At 38.4% G+C, this 14351-nt stretch overlaps 1 protein-coding gene across 1 annotated transcript; it reads left to right on the top strand.

The window, feature by feature from the left end:
- Positions 1-3092: 3092 nt before the first annotated feature.
- Positions 3093-14351, top strand: LOC6041800 (60 kDa SS-A/Ro ribonucleoprotein homolog). The gene is made up of 5 exons (XM_001850963.2): positions 3093-3750; positions 7473-7659; positions 7718-8563; positions 8634-8994; positions 9076-14351. The coding sequence occupies exons 1-5, from the start codon at positions 3487-3489 to the stop codon at positions 9218-9220; spliced, it is 1803 nt and encodes a 600-aa protein (XP_001851015.2). The 5' UTR covers positions 3093-3486; the 3' UTR covers positions 9221-14351.

Here is a 14351-nt window from a genome sequence, read left to right as displayed (position 1 = left end):
TCAATATTTTTCCGTGATACAATTTTTTCTGATAGTTCTCATCAATACCTACAACACTAAACCGAAAATTCCTTCAAAAGATACAGGTTTGCGAATATTTACGGACCATATTTGTACGGACAGCTGCCAAAATTGTATGGAGTCTTGTATGGGTGAACCAATGACACAAAATGGCTTTGCTGGTCATAGGGAATGCCCCAAAATAGTTTGCACCAATTAAAACAATTTAAATAAAATCTATTTCAAAAAAATGTAAATAAAATTATTTCATCCAGATGACCGTGATGAAATATTGGGATGATGCACTGAACTCGAAATTGATATGAATTTTGTTTTTGTGATTCGATTATCCGAAGTTCTTTCGTAACCTTTGGATAATCGAGTCTGTGCTGTTTTTTTAATTTTCTGATTTATTGAAAATTATTCCAAAATTTTAATATTAAAGGAGTTATTAGTTTGCTTGAATTTGTTTTCAGAAACGTATGCATACATTTAGCTTTGTTAGTGAGTTTGGCAATCTGTCAAATACAAAACAATGTTTGTTTACCGTAGTTCAATAGATCCTTAAGCTTTTCATTTGAAGGTATCAAAAATAAGGTTTATTCCAAAAAAAAAAAAATAGTCACTCCGGTAGGGATAGATAAGTTCAACAGGCAAAGGAAATGTTCTAGAAATCCCACACGCAAAAATTAAGGCATATTTGAATCAACAATGCTGTTGATTTGAAAATCAAGATTTTTGTTGAATCAAAGCATTAAAAATTCAGTCGAATTTTGTGACAACAATTGAATAATTATAACATTTTTTAAATTATTTTTTATCAACACGGGGGCGAATGGGGCTTCAGTCTGAATTGAGACAGCATTTTTTTTAAATTAAATATGTCTTTATTGGTGGTATGGCTTAATTCTCTTCATCTTTGTTGTATTTTTCGTTTTATTAATAACTGATCTCATTTGTTTATTTACTTTCTTCTTCCTTCTCGTTCACCTCCACAGGAAGGGTAGCGAACTGGTTTCCAGACGAATTTTGAGCGTCCTTGCTCAAACTGCCTGGCTTTGCAGGTAGCGCTTCGGCATTCTTTAGCTTCTTCAAATCTACCGATCCTGCCGATGAGGACCGCCTCTTTTTCTTGCCGTGAGGCATTTTTGCACTTTTTAGCACTTTCCATGAGCTAATATCGAGGAGTACCTCTCTCGTTGTTGGTTCCCAAAGCAATGGCATTGGGACAGTAGTTTTTAGAACACTTAAAAGCTTTATTTTTGGAAAATGATGCACATTGTTCTATCCGAAATCAATAAAAAATATCCAAAAATTTTACAGTGACAAGGCTAAAACAGTTGTCCCAATTCGGCTCATGAGGAAAAGTCTTATGACACTTTGCTGTTCCATAAATTGTGGACAGTCTGATTCCGCTTCAAGCGATCTTTTTTACAGCTTAAAAGGTTGCCGATTGTAAATAAATATGTTTTTTTGCAATTCCACTGTGAAACCGTCAACTTTTCCTGTCCTTCTGGAGAAACGAAACGGCCTACTTTTCCCTATCAAAAATAACAGAATGGAAAATTAATACCTTTCAATAATAGTGCTGAAAAGTTCTACTTTTCAGCACTAAAATGGGTGCTGAAAAGTTGAACTTTTCAACACTTGTATCGAAAAGTAACATTTTTCAATTTTTTTTTTGTTTTGAACGATGAATTTACTAAACACATGAATGTTTGACATAAAATTCCATTAAAGAAGTGTTTTCAGAATTGCAAAAAATGTTGTAAATAACTCTTTGCAAAACTTGATCTTCTTTTTGCAACTTGTTGTATAAACTACTATTTTGGAACTGGAATCTGTCAAGATCAATGAATTAATGTTTTTTATCGTTGTATGCTAAAGTTTTCAATTTTGTTAAAATCAAGAAAAAATATTTGATATATTTTTGCTCTGCGTGTAAGAAGTTTCATTGCACTGAAAAAAATAGCTTTATGGATGTGATATGTGTAATAAAATCATCACCTTGACTTGATTTCAGAACCCATTTGCATCTAACATTCCGAGTCCCAAAGAGAAGACAACTTATGCTGGATAACCTATCAAACAAACATTTATTTACAAACAAACCAAATAAACAGATGTCAAAATACAGCCAACTACGTCAGATTTTGAGCTAGTGTGTTCACCACTGCTAAATGTATTCCCAAGTTTAGATATTTTTCTCGGTGTGATTGTGAGCGCATGCACTTGAAGTCTGTGTTGGAAGTGTGTAGGGGTGCCTAATAAATAACATCGATATCAGCTGTTTAAGAAAAATGGATCTTTAAAAGAACTTTGGACTCATTTAAAATATTTTTATCAGGTGGTTAATAACTTTCCAATGGTTTTTTTTTTATTTTTTTTGCGCCTAACTTAATTAGCGATCAATCTTAATCATATCTGGAGTTTTTTTAAAGGTCCAACAAACCAAATTTCCAGTTTTTTGCTTTTTGGGTGTTTTTGAAACCGCCTTGAGTCAGGGGCATTAAAAACACCCAAAAAGCAAAAAACTGAAAATTTGATTTATCGGACCTTTTCAAAAAAACTCCAGATGTGAAAATTATCAAGTTAGGGCGTCTCAAATACCCTTCAAAGTTTATGCCGCCCCTTGAATATTGGCTTAAAAATCAGGGACCGAAAAAATATTTTCTCAGAGAACTTCAAAATTTTAATGATATTAGACATGTAAACAATGAAAACAATTTAAAATTCATTTCTCTACGTTGATTATCACTTTGTGTTGTAAAACAACTGTACAGATTTAAGTGAAAACACTTATTTCATTGAAATGTTCAAACCATGAAAAGTTATTTCAATTTTAATTTTGTTATCAATGTATCAAAACTAATTGACTCTATTTGAACATCTCTTCAACAGGTGTACGCGAACTATGCTGGTATGTTATGCAAAATAAGCATAACAAATCCACAATAACACTACTACACCCCACTAAGAGTTGGCATTGCCTTTTGAGACGACACGTGGGACGTCGCGAGAGAGCGAGGGTATATACGTACGTATACGGCACACAGTGTAGTGAGTGGCCGTACACCGCGGGGATTGCCTTACAGCAGTAGATGCGCGCCCCATCTTCTTCTCGTAAAATTGTACAACAACTCAGAGCTCATACGTAGTTTTTCTTGTTTTAGTTTGGTGTGCGTTTAATTTCTCTCTTGGCCACGCGCGTATGTGGTGATAGAGACTTGCTGGCCAGGCCATTGCTGCTGCTGCTGCTACATGCATGAGTCCGATACTCGAAGAAGACGACGACGACGACGTGTATCTACGCTGTGAAGAACTGCTCTTCTTCTTTCAGTGTGTCTCGGTGAGACTGGGCCAGCAGTGAAAATAATTGTGTGGTGACTTCACTCCGTTCGAAATAGGTGCACATCGAGTCGAAAGTTTTTCTGTTCCTTCGTATCTGAACCCCCGCGGAAGTGCTCTGCAGCCGGTCCCGGAGCGATGGCCAAACTGAAGGACAGCGAGGTGATCCTCAGGTACCTGTACCTCGGCACCGATCAGCCGTTCTACATTCGCAAACCCCAACCGCTGAACATTGAGGAAGGCTGTAGGATTCTCGGCCCTATCAAGACTCTGGCTGAGGCGACTTCGACGACGACGACGACGCAGTCGAACGCTGTCAATGGAGCGGACGAAGATCCGCTAGTCCGGAAGTTGGCCGAAGCGGTAACGCTGACCGAGCCTCCGCTCGAGATGGTTGAGAGGGTAAGGGGCTAATCGTCCATCTTTTTCTTGAGGGGGGACATCGGAGCTATGGCTCTCTTTTTCATTTGCGTGTCTTGTCTCCTAGACAGCGAAGCATTACGGGGGATGGGGGCAGCTGAAGGATTTGGTCGTCTCTAGCAATGCAGATTTAGGAGGTGGGGTGGAAAAATATAGGGTTGCACTTGTACTGCGATTATCTTCAAAACTCTACTAGAAACGTAACATTAACGAATTGTAACTTGATTATTTACCAATATTACTAAAATAAAATGAAATTGAATTGAATTTTATCGACAGCAAATTTGCATTGCTCAAAATTTAAACCTTCGAAGACATTATCATTTCTTATAGTTAAAAGCACGTAACGCCGTAAGTCATAATTTGACCTAAAATATGTATTTCATTGCTTTCAGATGTTAGATCGATGCGTACTTTAATTTTATGGCAGTAGTGAAAGCAAGTAATATTTTGTAGAAGAAAAGTATTGCCGACGACGTATTGCATTAAGGTTTGTCAGAAATGACTAGACCAGTATAGGGGAAATATACCCTTTCTAATCAAACACCCATCTTCGTCATATCTGGAGTTTTTTTTGAAATGGTCCAATAAAACAAATTTTCAGTTTTTGCTTTTTGTGTGTTTTTTAATACCCCTGCCTCAAGACGGTTTCTAAAACACCCAAAAAGAAAAAAAAATTAAAATTTTGTTTATTGGACCTTTTCAAAAAGAACTCCAGACATGTAGAGTTAGATGCTCGATTAAAGCTCAAAAATGCTATTACGGCTATAAACTTACCAGGAACAGCACCGCCTCGAGTAAGCACGCAAATGTATGCCACTTACTGGCCAAAAAGATCAAATTTAATGCACTTTTGATCATATTCGATGCCAACATTTCAAAAAGCATCATGTACAAACCATGCGTTTTGAGAAAAACGCATTTGAATGTTGAGCATCCATTTTCAATTCCCATTTTAATATAAAAGCAAAATAAGATGTTCTAATGATAACAAGCGATGAAAAACGTTGCTTTTATTGATACTTGATCATCCAAATTCAATAAAACATTAGTTCCGTAATTTTATTTGAGAAAAACAAACATAACTTCCTTGGGCATGAGTAAGGACCTCGACGCCGTTAGCAATGTTGGCTTTAAAATAAAATTTCGTGATAATATCACTTCCCCCCAGCCAACATTTTTGCCATGCGAAGCGGGCCTCGACGCTGTGTCTAGGTTTAATTCCTAGCTAGGAGCCATCAGTGTCTTAAGAGGTGGTCCCAAGGCCGAGTAGGAGTTCATGAAGCAAATTAGTCGTCTCCCACCCCTTTTAAATTGAAAAATGAACTCTGAAACCAGCGCTTACTCACAACAGAAACAGAGGCCTCTTCTAGGCATTGTAGGATAGAATAGATTTTGAAATTTATTTTAAAAAAATATTATTACGTAGCATTTTGATATGTCAAAATTTCCATAGAGTCTCGGTCAATCAATAGTGCGATGATATCGGACAAAATTCGTTAATCTGTTGAACTAACGGTTTTCGGATTATGGTTGTATCGACCATTGTTGCGAATCGAGGGTCTACTGGAGCCTTGACGATCAAATGGAGCCTAACATTTCAAAAGGGCGCATGGGTTTTGTGAACAGGAGTGTGTCTCCTTAACTCAAATGACAGTTTACATAAGGTATAATATAGATGCACTCTTGTTTGCAAAGCTCTATGCCCTAATGAAATGAATGGCATGAAATAGTCGTCTTAATTACTAGTGTTCAACTTATGAACTGTTCATTTATGTTTATTGGTTTTTGGAAGCGGCAAGACTGGTTTAAAAACAAGATCCTTTACCTTATTTGGCGTTATAATAAAACATTCGGGGATTTGAGATTAAATTTACTTTCAGACAGTTTAGTTTAGGTTGTTGATTAAAGTTAGATAGTTTTCCGTAGATGAATAATTGGACTTAAATGATTAGTTGATTTGAACGAAGTGTAATATTTCATTGGCAGATCTGTTTCTAGTTGTAATGTACGACAAGACTATTGACGGACGTGACAGGTCGGCAGTTAGTTTTCATCTTTTTTCTCTAGTATTTTTATTTCCTTTAAATTTGGAATACATCATAGGTTTCTTTTGTATAGATCTCCGATTAGTTACATTTTCTTATTTAATTAACTAATAATTTAATTTATTCCGGGCCTTCTTACTTTGAATCACAATTTCAGATTTTCTTTATTCAGTGTTAAACTTAGATTACCGTAACTGCTCAAATCATCCAAGTTCTTACTACTCACATCAACACTAATTTTCTTTCACCTCCCCCCTCCCGATCCCCTATATCTTCCGGTGGTGTTCATTTGGTATGCAATACTAGTTCGGCCACTACCCTTTTTTCCACAAGAAACCGGACTTGGACTGACTTGAGGCCGCGTCCCCCACCTTGCTCCGTAAAACGAAAAACAAACATAACTTCTTTTGAAATCACCAACTTCTATATCACCCTGCTGTCATTGAGGGGGACGCTTTGTTATAATTCGTTTTTCTTCGCCGAATGTACATGGCGCTTTGTTCATGTTGCTTTTTTTTCGTCACGAGGTTCATGTAGTCTTTTGTTTGACAGATTGACAGGGCTATATAAACAGGGACTGCTGATAGCAGAGATTTTGTTTATGTTACTTTATTTAAAATCATGATTAAACAGACTTTACTGAAGTAACTTTTGCTCATTTTTGGTGGAGAGGTAGCTTATTAGGAGTACTTTCAGAATATGCAATAACCCAGAAAGTGTCAAAATGTACATGATGCCTTTTGAAATGTTACCGTCGATATTTTCTATTTTGCGAGTCCATTTCTCATCATTTTGTTGGCACACACATATCGCCAAAATTAACTTTTCACTTTCGCTACGCCTCGCCTTATTTCACGGCGCTTTCGATACAAAACTGCCCCCAACTTTCGGCAACATGTTCTTTTGCACGTTAGTTGACCACTCACTTGAAATATAATCCCGAAACATGTAAATAATTAGCAAGCGCCATAAAAATAAACAAAAGTGCCAAGTCTTTTGACGTTTCGATTTTGACGACCCATTCCAATCGAAGGCTGAAGAAAACCAAGCGAGAAGCGAAGGCAAATAAAAAACAAAGGGTGGCTACCAACACCATCAGCAGCGTTTGTTGGTGTGAGCCAGAGATGCCAGGAAATTTCCTCTATAAATGCTACTTTTCGTGAGTGTTCGCTTAAAATTTCATCAATTTTGGCAGCACTAAGCAGACCCAAAAGAGCGCTGTTGGAAACAAGTACTGAGCTGAAAATAGAAAAATGGGCGTGACCCAATGCATTCTCGATCGATTAGAATACATTTAGGAAATATATGTTTTAAATGCTTGTAAAAGGAATAGAAAAACTTTTAGTAAAAATGAAAATAAACAGAAATGTTCACAAAAAGTTGATCTAATCGTTGGTGTTCTTGGTTTTAGTAAATTTCAAGAAACACTCCAGATTATCTAGCATCATTCAAACACGACCGCTTATTAGGCTTAAAATGGGTATATTTCCCCTACATCAATCGAAAGATCACAAGGAAAGCTTTCACATGAAGGTAAAAGCGTATCATTATGTTCAATTATCGATTTGCTATGATTTTTTGAACATTGGCCGATCCGTAAACTGTTCCGGATATGATATACTAAACGTATGACATAAACTCCCTTTCCCCTTCCAGGTCATGAAAAGTGGCTCGCTGGTTCGTCCGGACGAGTGCCTCTTTGCGCTGGCTTTCCTAGCGCGGACGTTCAAAACGCCCGAGGAAAAGCACAAGGTGTACGAGACCATCCCGAAGCTGATCGAGCGTTCGGAGGATCTGTTCCAGTTTGTGCACTTCTACCAGAAGCTGGCGACCACCGGCAAGGGTGAGTGTGGTTTAGAATTTCTTTTTCGTAAAAATTGAAGGATTTTTTTTGTTTCTAGGATTTGGTCACGGCATGAAGACGGCGCTAACCAAGTGGTACGACAAACATTCCGCCGTGGAGTTGGCCAAGATGTTCGCGTCGGACCGTAGCTGTCACAAGTGGAGCCATAAGGATCTGGCGGTGATGCTGCACATGAACCTGAAGGACAGAGAAAAGATGGAAGTCATCAACGCTGCAGTGGGTGGGAAAAAGATACGATCCAACGGTGAAAAATCGGACGTGGCCAGCAAAAAGAAGAAGTCGGATGGGGTGGAAAATGGTGCGGAAGCTTCGGAGGAGCCGAAAAAAGAGGATGAGAAAGCTGGTGAGGAGAAGGTCAGCGAAGCTGTGCAGATTTTAAAGGACATTAAAACCTTCAAGGCGGTTCAGACGGCCACGCAAGCCTGCCAGATGATCAAGCAGCATCAGTACACGATCCAGCTGGTGCCGGCTCCGTTGCAGCGTGTGTCCGCCGTCTGGGAGAGTCTGTTCTCGCGCATGGCCTACAGAGACATTGTCCAGGCTGCGCTGGTACTGCAGGACTACAAGCTGCTGAAGGACGTCGACACGCCGTTTTCGACCGCGTACGGTAACGTGCTGAACCGCGTGACTTCGGTGTCCGAATCGAAGCTCCATCCCATCTTCATCTACCAGACGATGCGACTGTACGAGGAACGGCAACGCTACCTGAACGTGGTCAAGGAAGCCGTGCACACCGCCAACAATTTAGCGCTGAAAAACGTGACGGCCAATCCGACGGTGATGAAGCAGTTTTACAACGCGTTGAACAGCTCGATGCTGAACTATCAGCGCACCGGGTTGCGATTCTTCGTCACGCTGGATTTGAGATCGAAGCAGTCGAAAAGTAAGAACTTTTTGTTTGTTTTTTGTTGTTTGATAAATTTTTGCTCACTTTCCAAAACCTTCTCAAACAGAACCCGTTTTTGGGAACCGTCTGATGTCGTGCCAGGCGGCGTTCGTTCTGCTGACCCTGCCGATGTTGAAGCGCGAAACGCACGTCAACATTATGTCGTTCACGGAGCAGCCGACCAAGCTGAACAACGTCAACCTGACCCGCGAGATGGCCTACTTCCAGGGCTGCGATCACATCCAGGCGATCGCCAACCGGAAGACCAAGGTGGACATTTGCGAGCCGATTCGACACGCGCAGCGCGCCAAGGCAAAGGTGGACGTGTTTTTGACGATCGTGGACTCGCTCATCCGCGTCAACCCGAAGCGGGACTCGCCGGTGCAGGTGCTGAACACGTACAACGCCGAAACGCGCAACAAAGCGGTGTAAGTGTTGGCGGAGAGTTTCTCGGGGCCGAGCAGAATTGTTTTCTTTAACGTGTCCCCCGTCTTTTTTTTCCTTTTCAGGTACATTATTGTCAGCCTGAGTCGCCACCAGCAGGACCTGCGCCACGCGGATATGGTCGCAACCAGACGGGTGCTGGAAATCGTCGGTTGTACCGAGGAGACGCCGAAGGTGATCGATGCGTACGTACGGGGACACTTTACGTAAGCGATCGCGGAATTGTTGGCAGAAGGTATCTTAATCGTATTTTACTATGGATTTATTCAGCGGTAGTTGTAGATGCTTCGGGCAAGGATTTTCTCGTAAACTGCATAGCGTGTAAACCCAGTATAGTGCAGCTTAGTCTGGTCCCTCTTTGTTTGCAACGCCATGTGGATTTTTTTAGAATATTCGTACACTTTAAGCAAGCAGTGTATGTGGGTTTTAGGAAATTGAAATTTGGTTTGAAAATAAAAATCAACCCCAAATTTGGCGATAAAGTTACGAAAAATTTAAAATGATTGCAAAATCAATAACACGGAAAGAGGAACCATCACCAAGGCATTCTTAAAAGATGTCAGAAGACGACGTTTTTACATCTAATGTGACCTCGGTCTCACCAAATGTGCAGTATTTTATTAACTCTTAATAATGTGTGCTTTTCAATACAAAATTTTCATGCGTACTTCGAGATTCGAATAGTAGCACTTTAGTTGAGAGCAAAGGTTGTGAGCATTCGCTTTTTTGTTGAAAGTCGATGAGCGCAACGCAAAGTCACTCACACAGTCATTTGACTCTCGCCACCTCTCTCACTCGCGAAGAGCTCGTTCGTTTGAGGATTACAGAAATTTCTATTACTTTCCTCGTGGCTGCTTTCAAATGACTGCTGTCAGCAACGCACCAGGAAGAAAGAGAGAAAAAGGAAAAAAGAGAAAGAGCATGTGCATTTGTGTCGCGCGGCTGCTTGAGTGTTGAGCTCGGTTTCGATCGTGACTAGCTTCGTGTGTGTTCACTTACGGTCTATTCGTCATGACGACCATGACAGGTGCGTTCTGTCAGCCTTCAACGATCGGAGCTCGATGGTGAAAGCTAACTGACTATATCTCTTTCATTTTTTGGAAATCACGGTCTTTGACCATTTTTGAGCATTGGTTGAGAGTATGACTCTTTACCCTTAATGTAGCGGAGAGGTAAAAAGGAAAGTTGCTCTTCGCCGTTTGCCGTTTTATTTTCTCGTGATCTTTCGCCTTGTTTCACCAGGGACTTCAAATTTTAATGATTTATGTATTTTTTAAAAAGAAAAACACTGATCCCTGAAATCGACAAATTCGGATATTAGTAAACTCACACCACTCTGCTGATTTGGGAATGGATCTCCTCTTCTCCGTGTAGATTTGAATGTGAAATTATTTGACTAAATTTCGCATGAAAGCCATTAACATCTTCGATTAAATTTGCGAATAGAAAAACAAACGCTACTGAGGGAGATTCAACCATAATTGATTTAAGAGTGCCACTCCAAAAACGAAAAAGGAAAAACCGAACATTTCAAAATGTGCAACCCAATCGTGATTCAAAATCACTGCGAAAGCAATAGTGTGATATTAACCGTGCAACAACACAAACTTATCGAACGCAAAACGAAACGACAGCGTATTCGCGCAATACAAAAACGATCCAATCTTCTGAAAGTATGAACAGAATAAAGTTGTTAATGCTTATTTTATTGTTATCTCTGAAATAATACGATGCTTTTGTTATACAATCGACCAAATTGGCTCCTTCAGTTGGTAGCGGCAATTTGGGATTTTTTTTGTGTGAGATTTTCATCATTTTCAGTAACAAACAAATAGGCTTCGCATGTTTAGAGATATGTTTGTACTGATTTAAAAAAAAAACACAGAATTACATGCGCGATGACCCACATGCACAAGCCAGTAAGTTTAAATGTAAGCTATAATCCCTTAATAAGATAGCTGATAGTGTGTGTTTTGCTTAACATTTTCAGAAATATCAACACAATAAATTATACAACTCGACATTATTGAAGTTGATGTCAGCTTCGTAAGGTATGATAGATTTGGGCTCACTGAACGACAAAACTAAATTTTAGTGAGTTTCCAACCAATAAATAAAATTATGAAGGCGCAACTTAGTTAATCTCTGAAGGGAAGAAGTGCTTAAGATGAATCCAAATGTAATTCTTTCAATTGAGGCGTTTTCTGGGAGCCTAAAATTATCATACCTTGAAGAGACAAGCGCTTACTGACATGTTATAAGGGCGGATCGACGAATAATCTCATCTTGGTAGTGGAAGTTAAAGTGTAATTCACATATTTACACGACATTGCACATTACATAAATTATTCAACGGTATCGATAATCTAACGTTAAACTTATTCTCTTCAAGAATCTTGTCCAAGCAAGGAGAGTAACTAGTGTAACTTGAAGTAAAGCTCGTTTCTCTGCTAAGATTTAAGTTGCCCATGAATGTCTATTACGTAGAAATCTACGCAAACAAATCAATTTCAGCAAAAAATATCAGAAACTCTTTTCCTTCAGTTTTAACCAAGTTTCGCCAGTGACAACGCACACCGCGGGTTTGGTTTTCTAGCTTCGGTACGAGCCCGAACCCATTTGTGTGTTGGTATTTTGGTTCATCGTACCAGCGCACCAAGACACTCGTCGGCTCGGTTTCGTGTCTGGAACTCACCCGTGGCATGAATCCAGCGTATAAGCCAAGGTGGTTCACTCGGTACGTGCCGTGGTACGCGCTGTGGTGTTGAATCCGGTTTGTACCGCAGGCGCATACCATGTGCCGAGTGAACCACATTGGCTCATACGCTGGGTTCATGCCACGGGTGAGTGCCAGACACGAAACCGAGCCGACGAGCCGAGCGTGCGAACCAAAATACCATCGGCTCGAATCTGTCGGGTACGGGTGTAAACCGAACAAAGCAGGCGCAAAGCAAAACCGAGGTACAAGTGAATCGCGTGTGCCGCACGGTGCAGGGAAGCTTGGCTTTAACAAAAAAAAAATTAAACACAGTTTAAAATAATGTTCAATCCCGTTACAATCAGAACTCATGTTGCTCATATGATTTTTAATTAAAATTACAAATTTAATCTTTTATTTCCTTGATAGTTAAGCTACAGCACGATTCATATGTATTAAGTATGTGTACGTGTTCTTGTAATCTTAAGATAATACCTTACTGTTAATCACAAAAATCCCAAGATGAGTAAAGCATAGAGTAGCCACCCTAAAAGCGGCAAAGGATACCCTTCATAATACCTAGCAAATAACCTAAAATTCATGCAAACTTTTTGCTACAAAGCAATGAGTTTGGAAAGCCTTTAATGTGCAAACAAAAACTTCCTCTTTTCATGATTTGAGTCATCTGATCCGACACTTCTAGCGCTGTGATTAAAAACAAAAAAACTAATAAATTCAACAAACCCACAATAGAGACGGAAATCTATGTCGAATCCTAAAGCATTATTAGTTTTGTAAGTTATTGCGAACAACATTACTTTTATTTTGGTATTTGGTGTTGTGAAAAAAAAAAACAATAAAACAATAAGATTTCATTTCAAATCTAAAAAATTATCAAAAATAATTAGCACTGAAATAAACAAGGGAAAATGAAAACATGACAAGAAATCTACGAACCAAAATTCATTCAAATTCGAATAGACTGGAATACTAAGTGCTTCTTACCTGGGAATATTATAAAAAATTGGTCGTAAAACTACATGAAAAAATCGGAATATTGTTTTCTAGATGACTGACTGAAGTAAACTGTATAGAGTTATAAAAATTGAGAACATAATCGAAAATAGGAAAATTTAAATTTCCATTAAATTCATGAAGGAATTTTAACCCTTTTTTCAAATAAAATGATTTATTCTCCCTTTAAAAAGGCTTCATTTTTTCTTCCTAAAACAGCATAATGTATTTTAACAGAGTTTGGTGAGATAATGTGTTATGTGTCACTTTTTGTATTATTTTGAAAATTTTAAATAGTCATCTAATATGAAACCAAGTCAAAAGTATGGTGCATTCACAGAAAAGAGAACCTGTTTTTAAAAGTAATAAAACAACAAACCTAAACCGAGCGACTGGGCCTATTCGGATTTCGCGGACAATCAATGACCGAGATTATATCGATCTTTTTATTTCCTAAGGAAAAATCTTACTAAAGAAAGAAACTGTTGATAGAAATATTTATGATAAAATATTTGACACAGAAAAAATAACAAAAACAAAGCAAAACGCTTAACTCTATAGAGGCAATCTTAGTTACTTACTCGCAAGCAAATATAAGAAAGGAAACCTAAAAGTTAAACAGTAATAAAATGAACAAAAACAGAGCAGTGCTACATTGCTTTTAATGCTGGTCTTCACTGTATTTGCTCAGCAAAGAAACAAACCATAACAAAGGACGTCTAGGTTAATTGTTTTATAGTTCAGCTAAACCAGAAGATGTTCATACGTGATAAAATATACAAATTCAAATTAAAAAAGCCTTTAAACAAATTACTACAGTGACGATTAGCATTGAAGGCAGCGTAGAGCGCCTCAATTAGTGTTAAATTTTTCTCAATTTTAAACGGGTATTACATGTACACACAAAACGCAAAGAAATATTCTACAAAAGTATGACATTGATTTTTCGCGCCTCCGAATCAGCCCCACTCGTCGCATGAAAACGTTAAAAAAACAATTACTAGCCAATCGTGATCTTAATTTCTAATTCATACATCAAATCAAAACATAGAGTATAACTTACAAAAATCTCGAAGCATAAATGTTTAAGCAAACAATAAACCAGGAACAGATTTATATTTACAAGTATGAAAAAATCACCAAAAACAAAAATCATCGATTGAAAATTAAGCGTTTTACGAACAGAAACACTAGAAATCACTTTTATGTTCCAGCAGAAAAGTTATTTGCCGTACTGAAAATAAAAACACATGCGATATCGCATATCGAAAACGCTTTTAGACTAATAATTCTAAATCAATAGTACGGAAGTCCTCGAAGTATAAAATAAAAACAAAACTTACGTTGACACAGTCGAGCAGCTGTTCGAAAACCTTATCAAATTGACAATGAACCGTTTTTTTTGTTTTGTCAGAACGCCAAATTTGTGAGAACGGAAAACACAGAAAGCAACTATTTTTGCTAGAATCAAGACTTATAGAACGAATAAAAACTAAACACTGCTAATTCGATACACTCAATAAACAAGGGCGGAATCTGCTCTTTATTTAAGCCCGAAGCGATTGTGATCTGGAATTCCAACGTATATTTACACGAAAATTGAACAGTTTCGCATAACACAGTAATAAA

This window comes from Culex quinquefasciatus, chromosome 3, assembly GCF_015732765.1.
Source record: "Culex quinquefasciatus strain JHB chromosome 3, VPISU_Cqui_1.0_pri_paternal, whole genome shotgun sequence".
In the NCBI taxonomy this organism is placed as follows: domain Eukaryota; kingdom Metazoa; phylum Arthropoda; class Insecta; order Diptera; family Culicidae; genus Culex; species Culex quinquefasciatus.
Note: the sequence above shows the minus strand (reverse complement) of the source record. Positions and strands in the feature narration are given on the sequence as shown.

Coding starts and splice junctions, on each gene's coding strand:
- LOC6041800 (XM_001850963.2), top strand. CDS start 3,487: ATGGCCAAACTGAAGGACAGCGAGGTGATCCTCAGGTACCTGTACCTC. Junction 3,751..7,472: donor CGCTCGAGATGGTTGAGAGG/GTAAGGGGCTAA, acceptor TTCCCCTTCCAG/GTCATGAAAAGTGGCTCGCT. Junction 8,564..8,633: donor GAGATCGAAGCAGTCGAAAA/GTAAGAACTTTT, acceptor CTTCTCAAACAG/AACCCGTTTTTGGGAACCGT.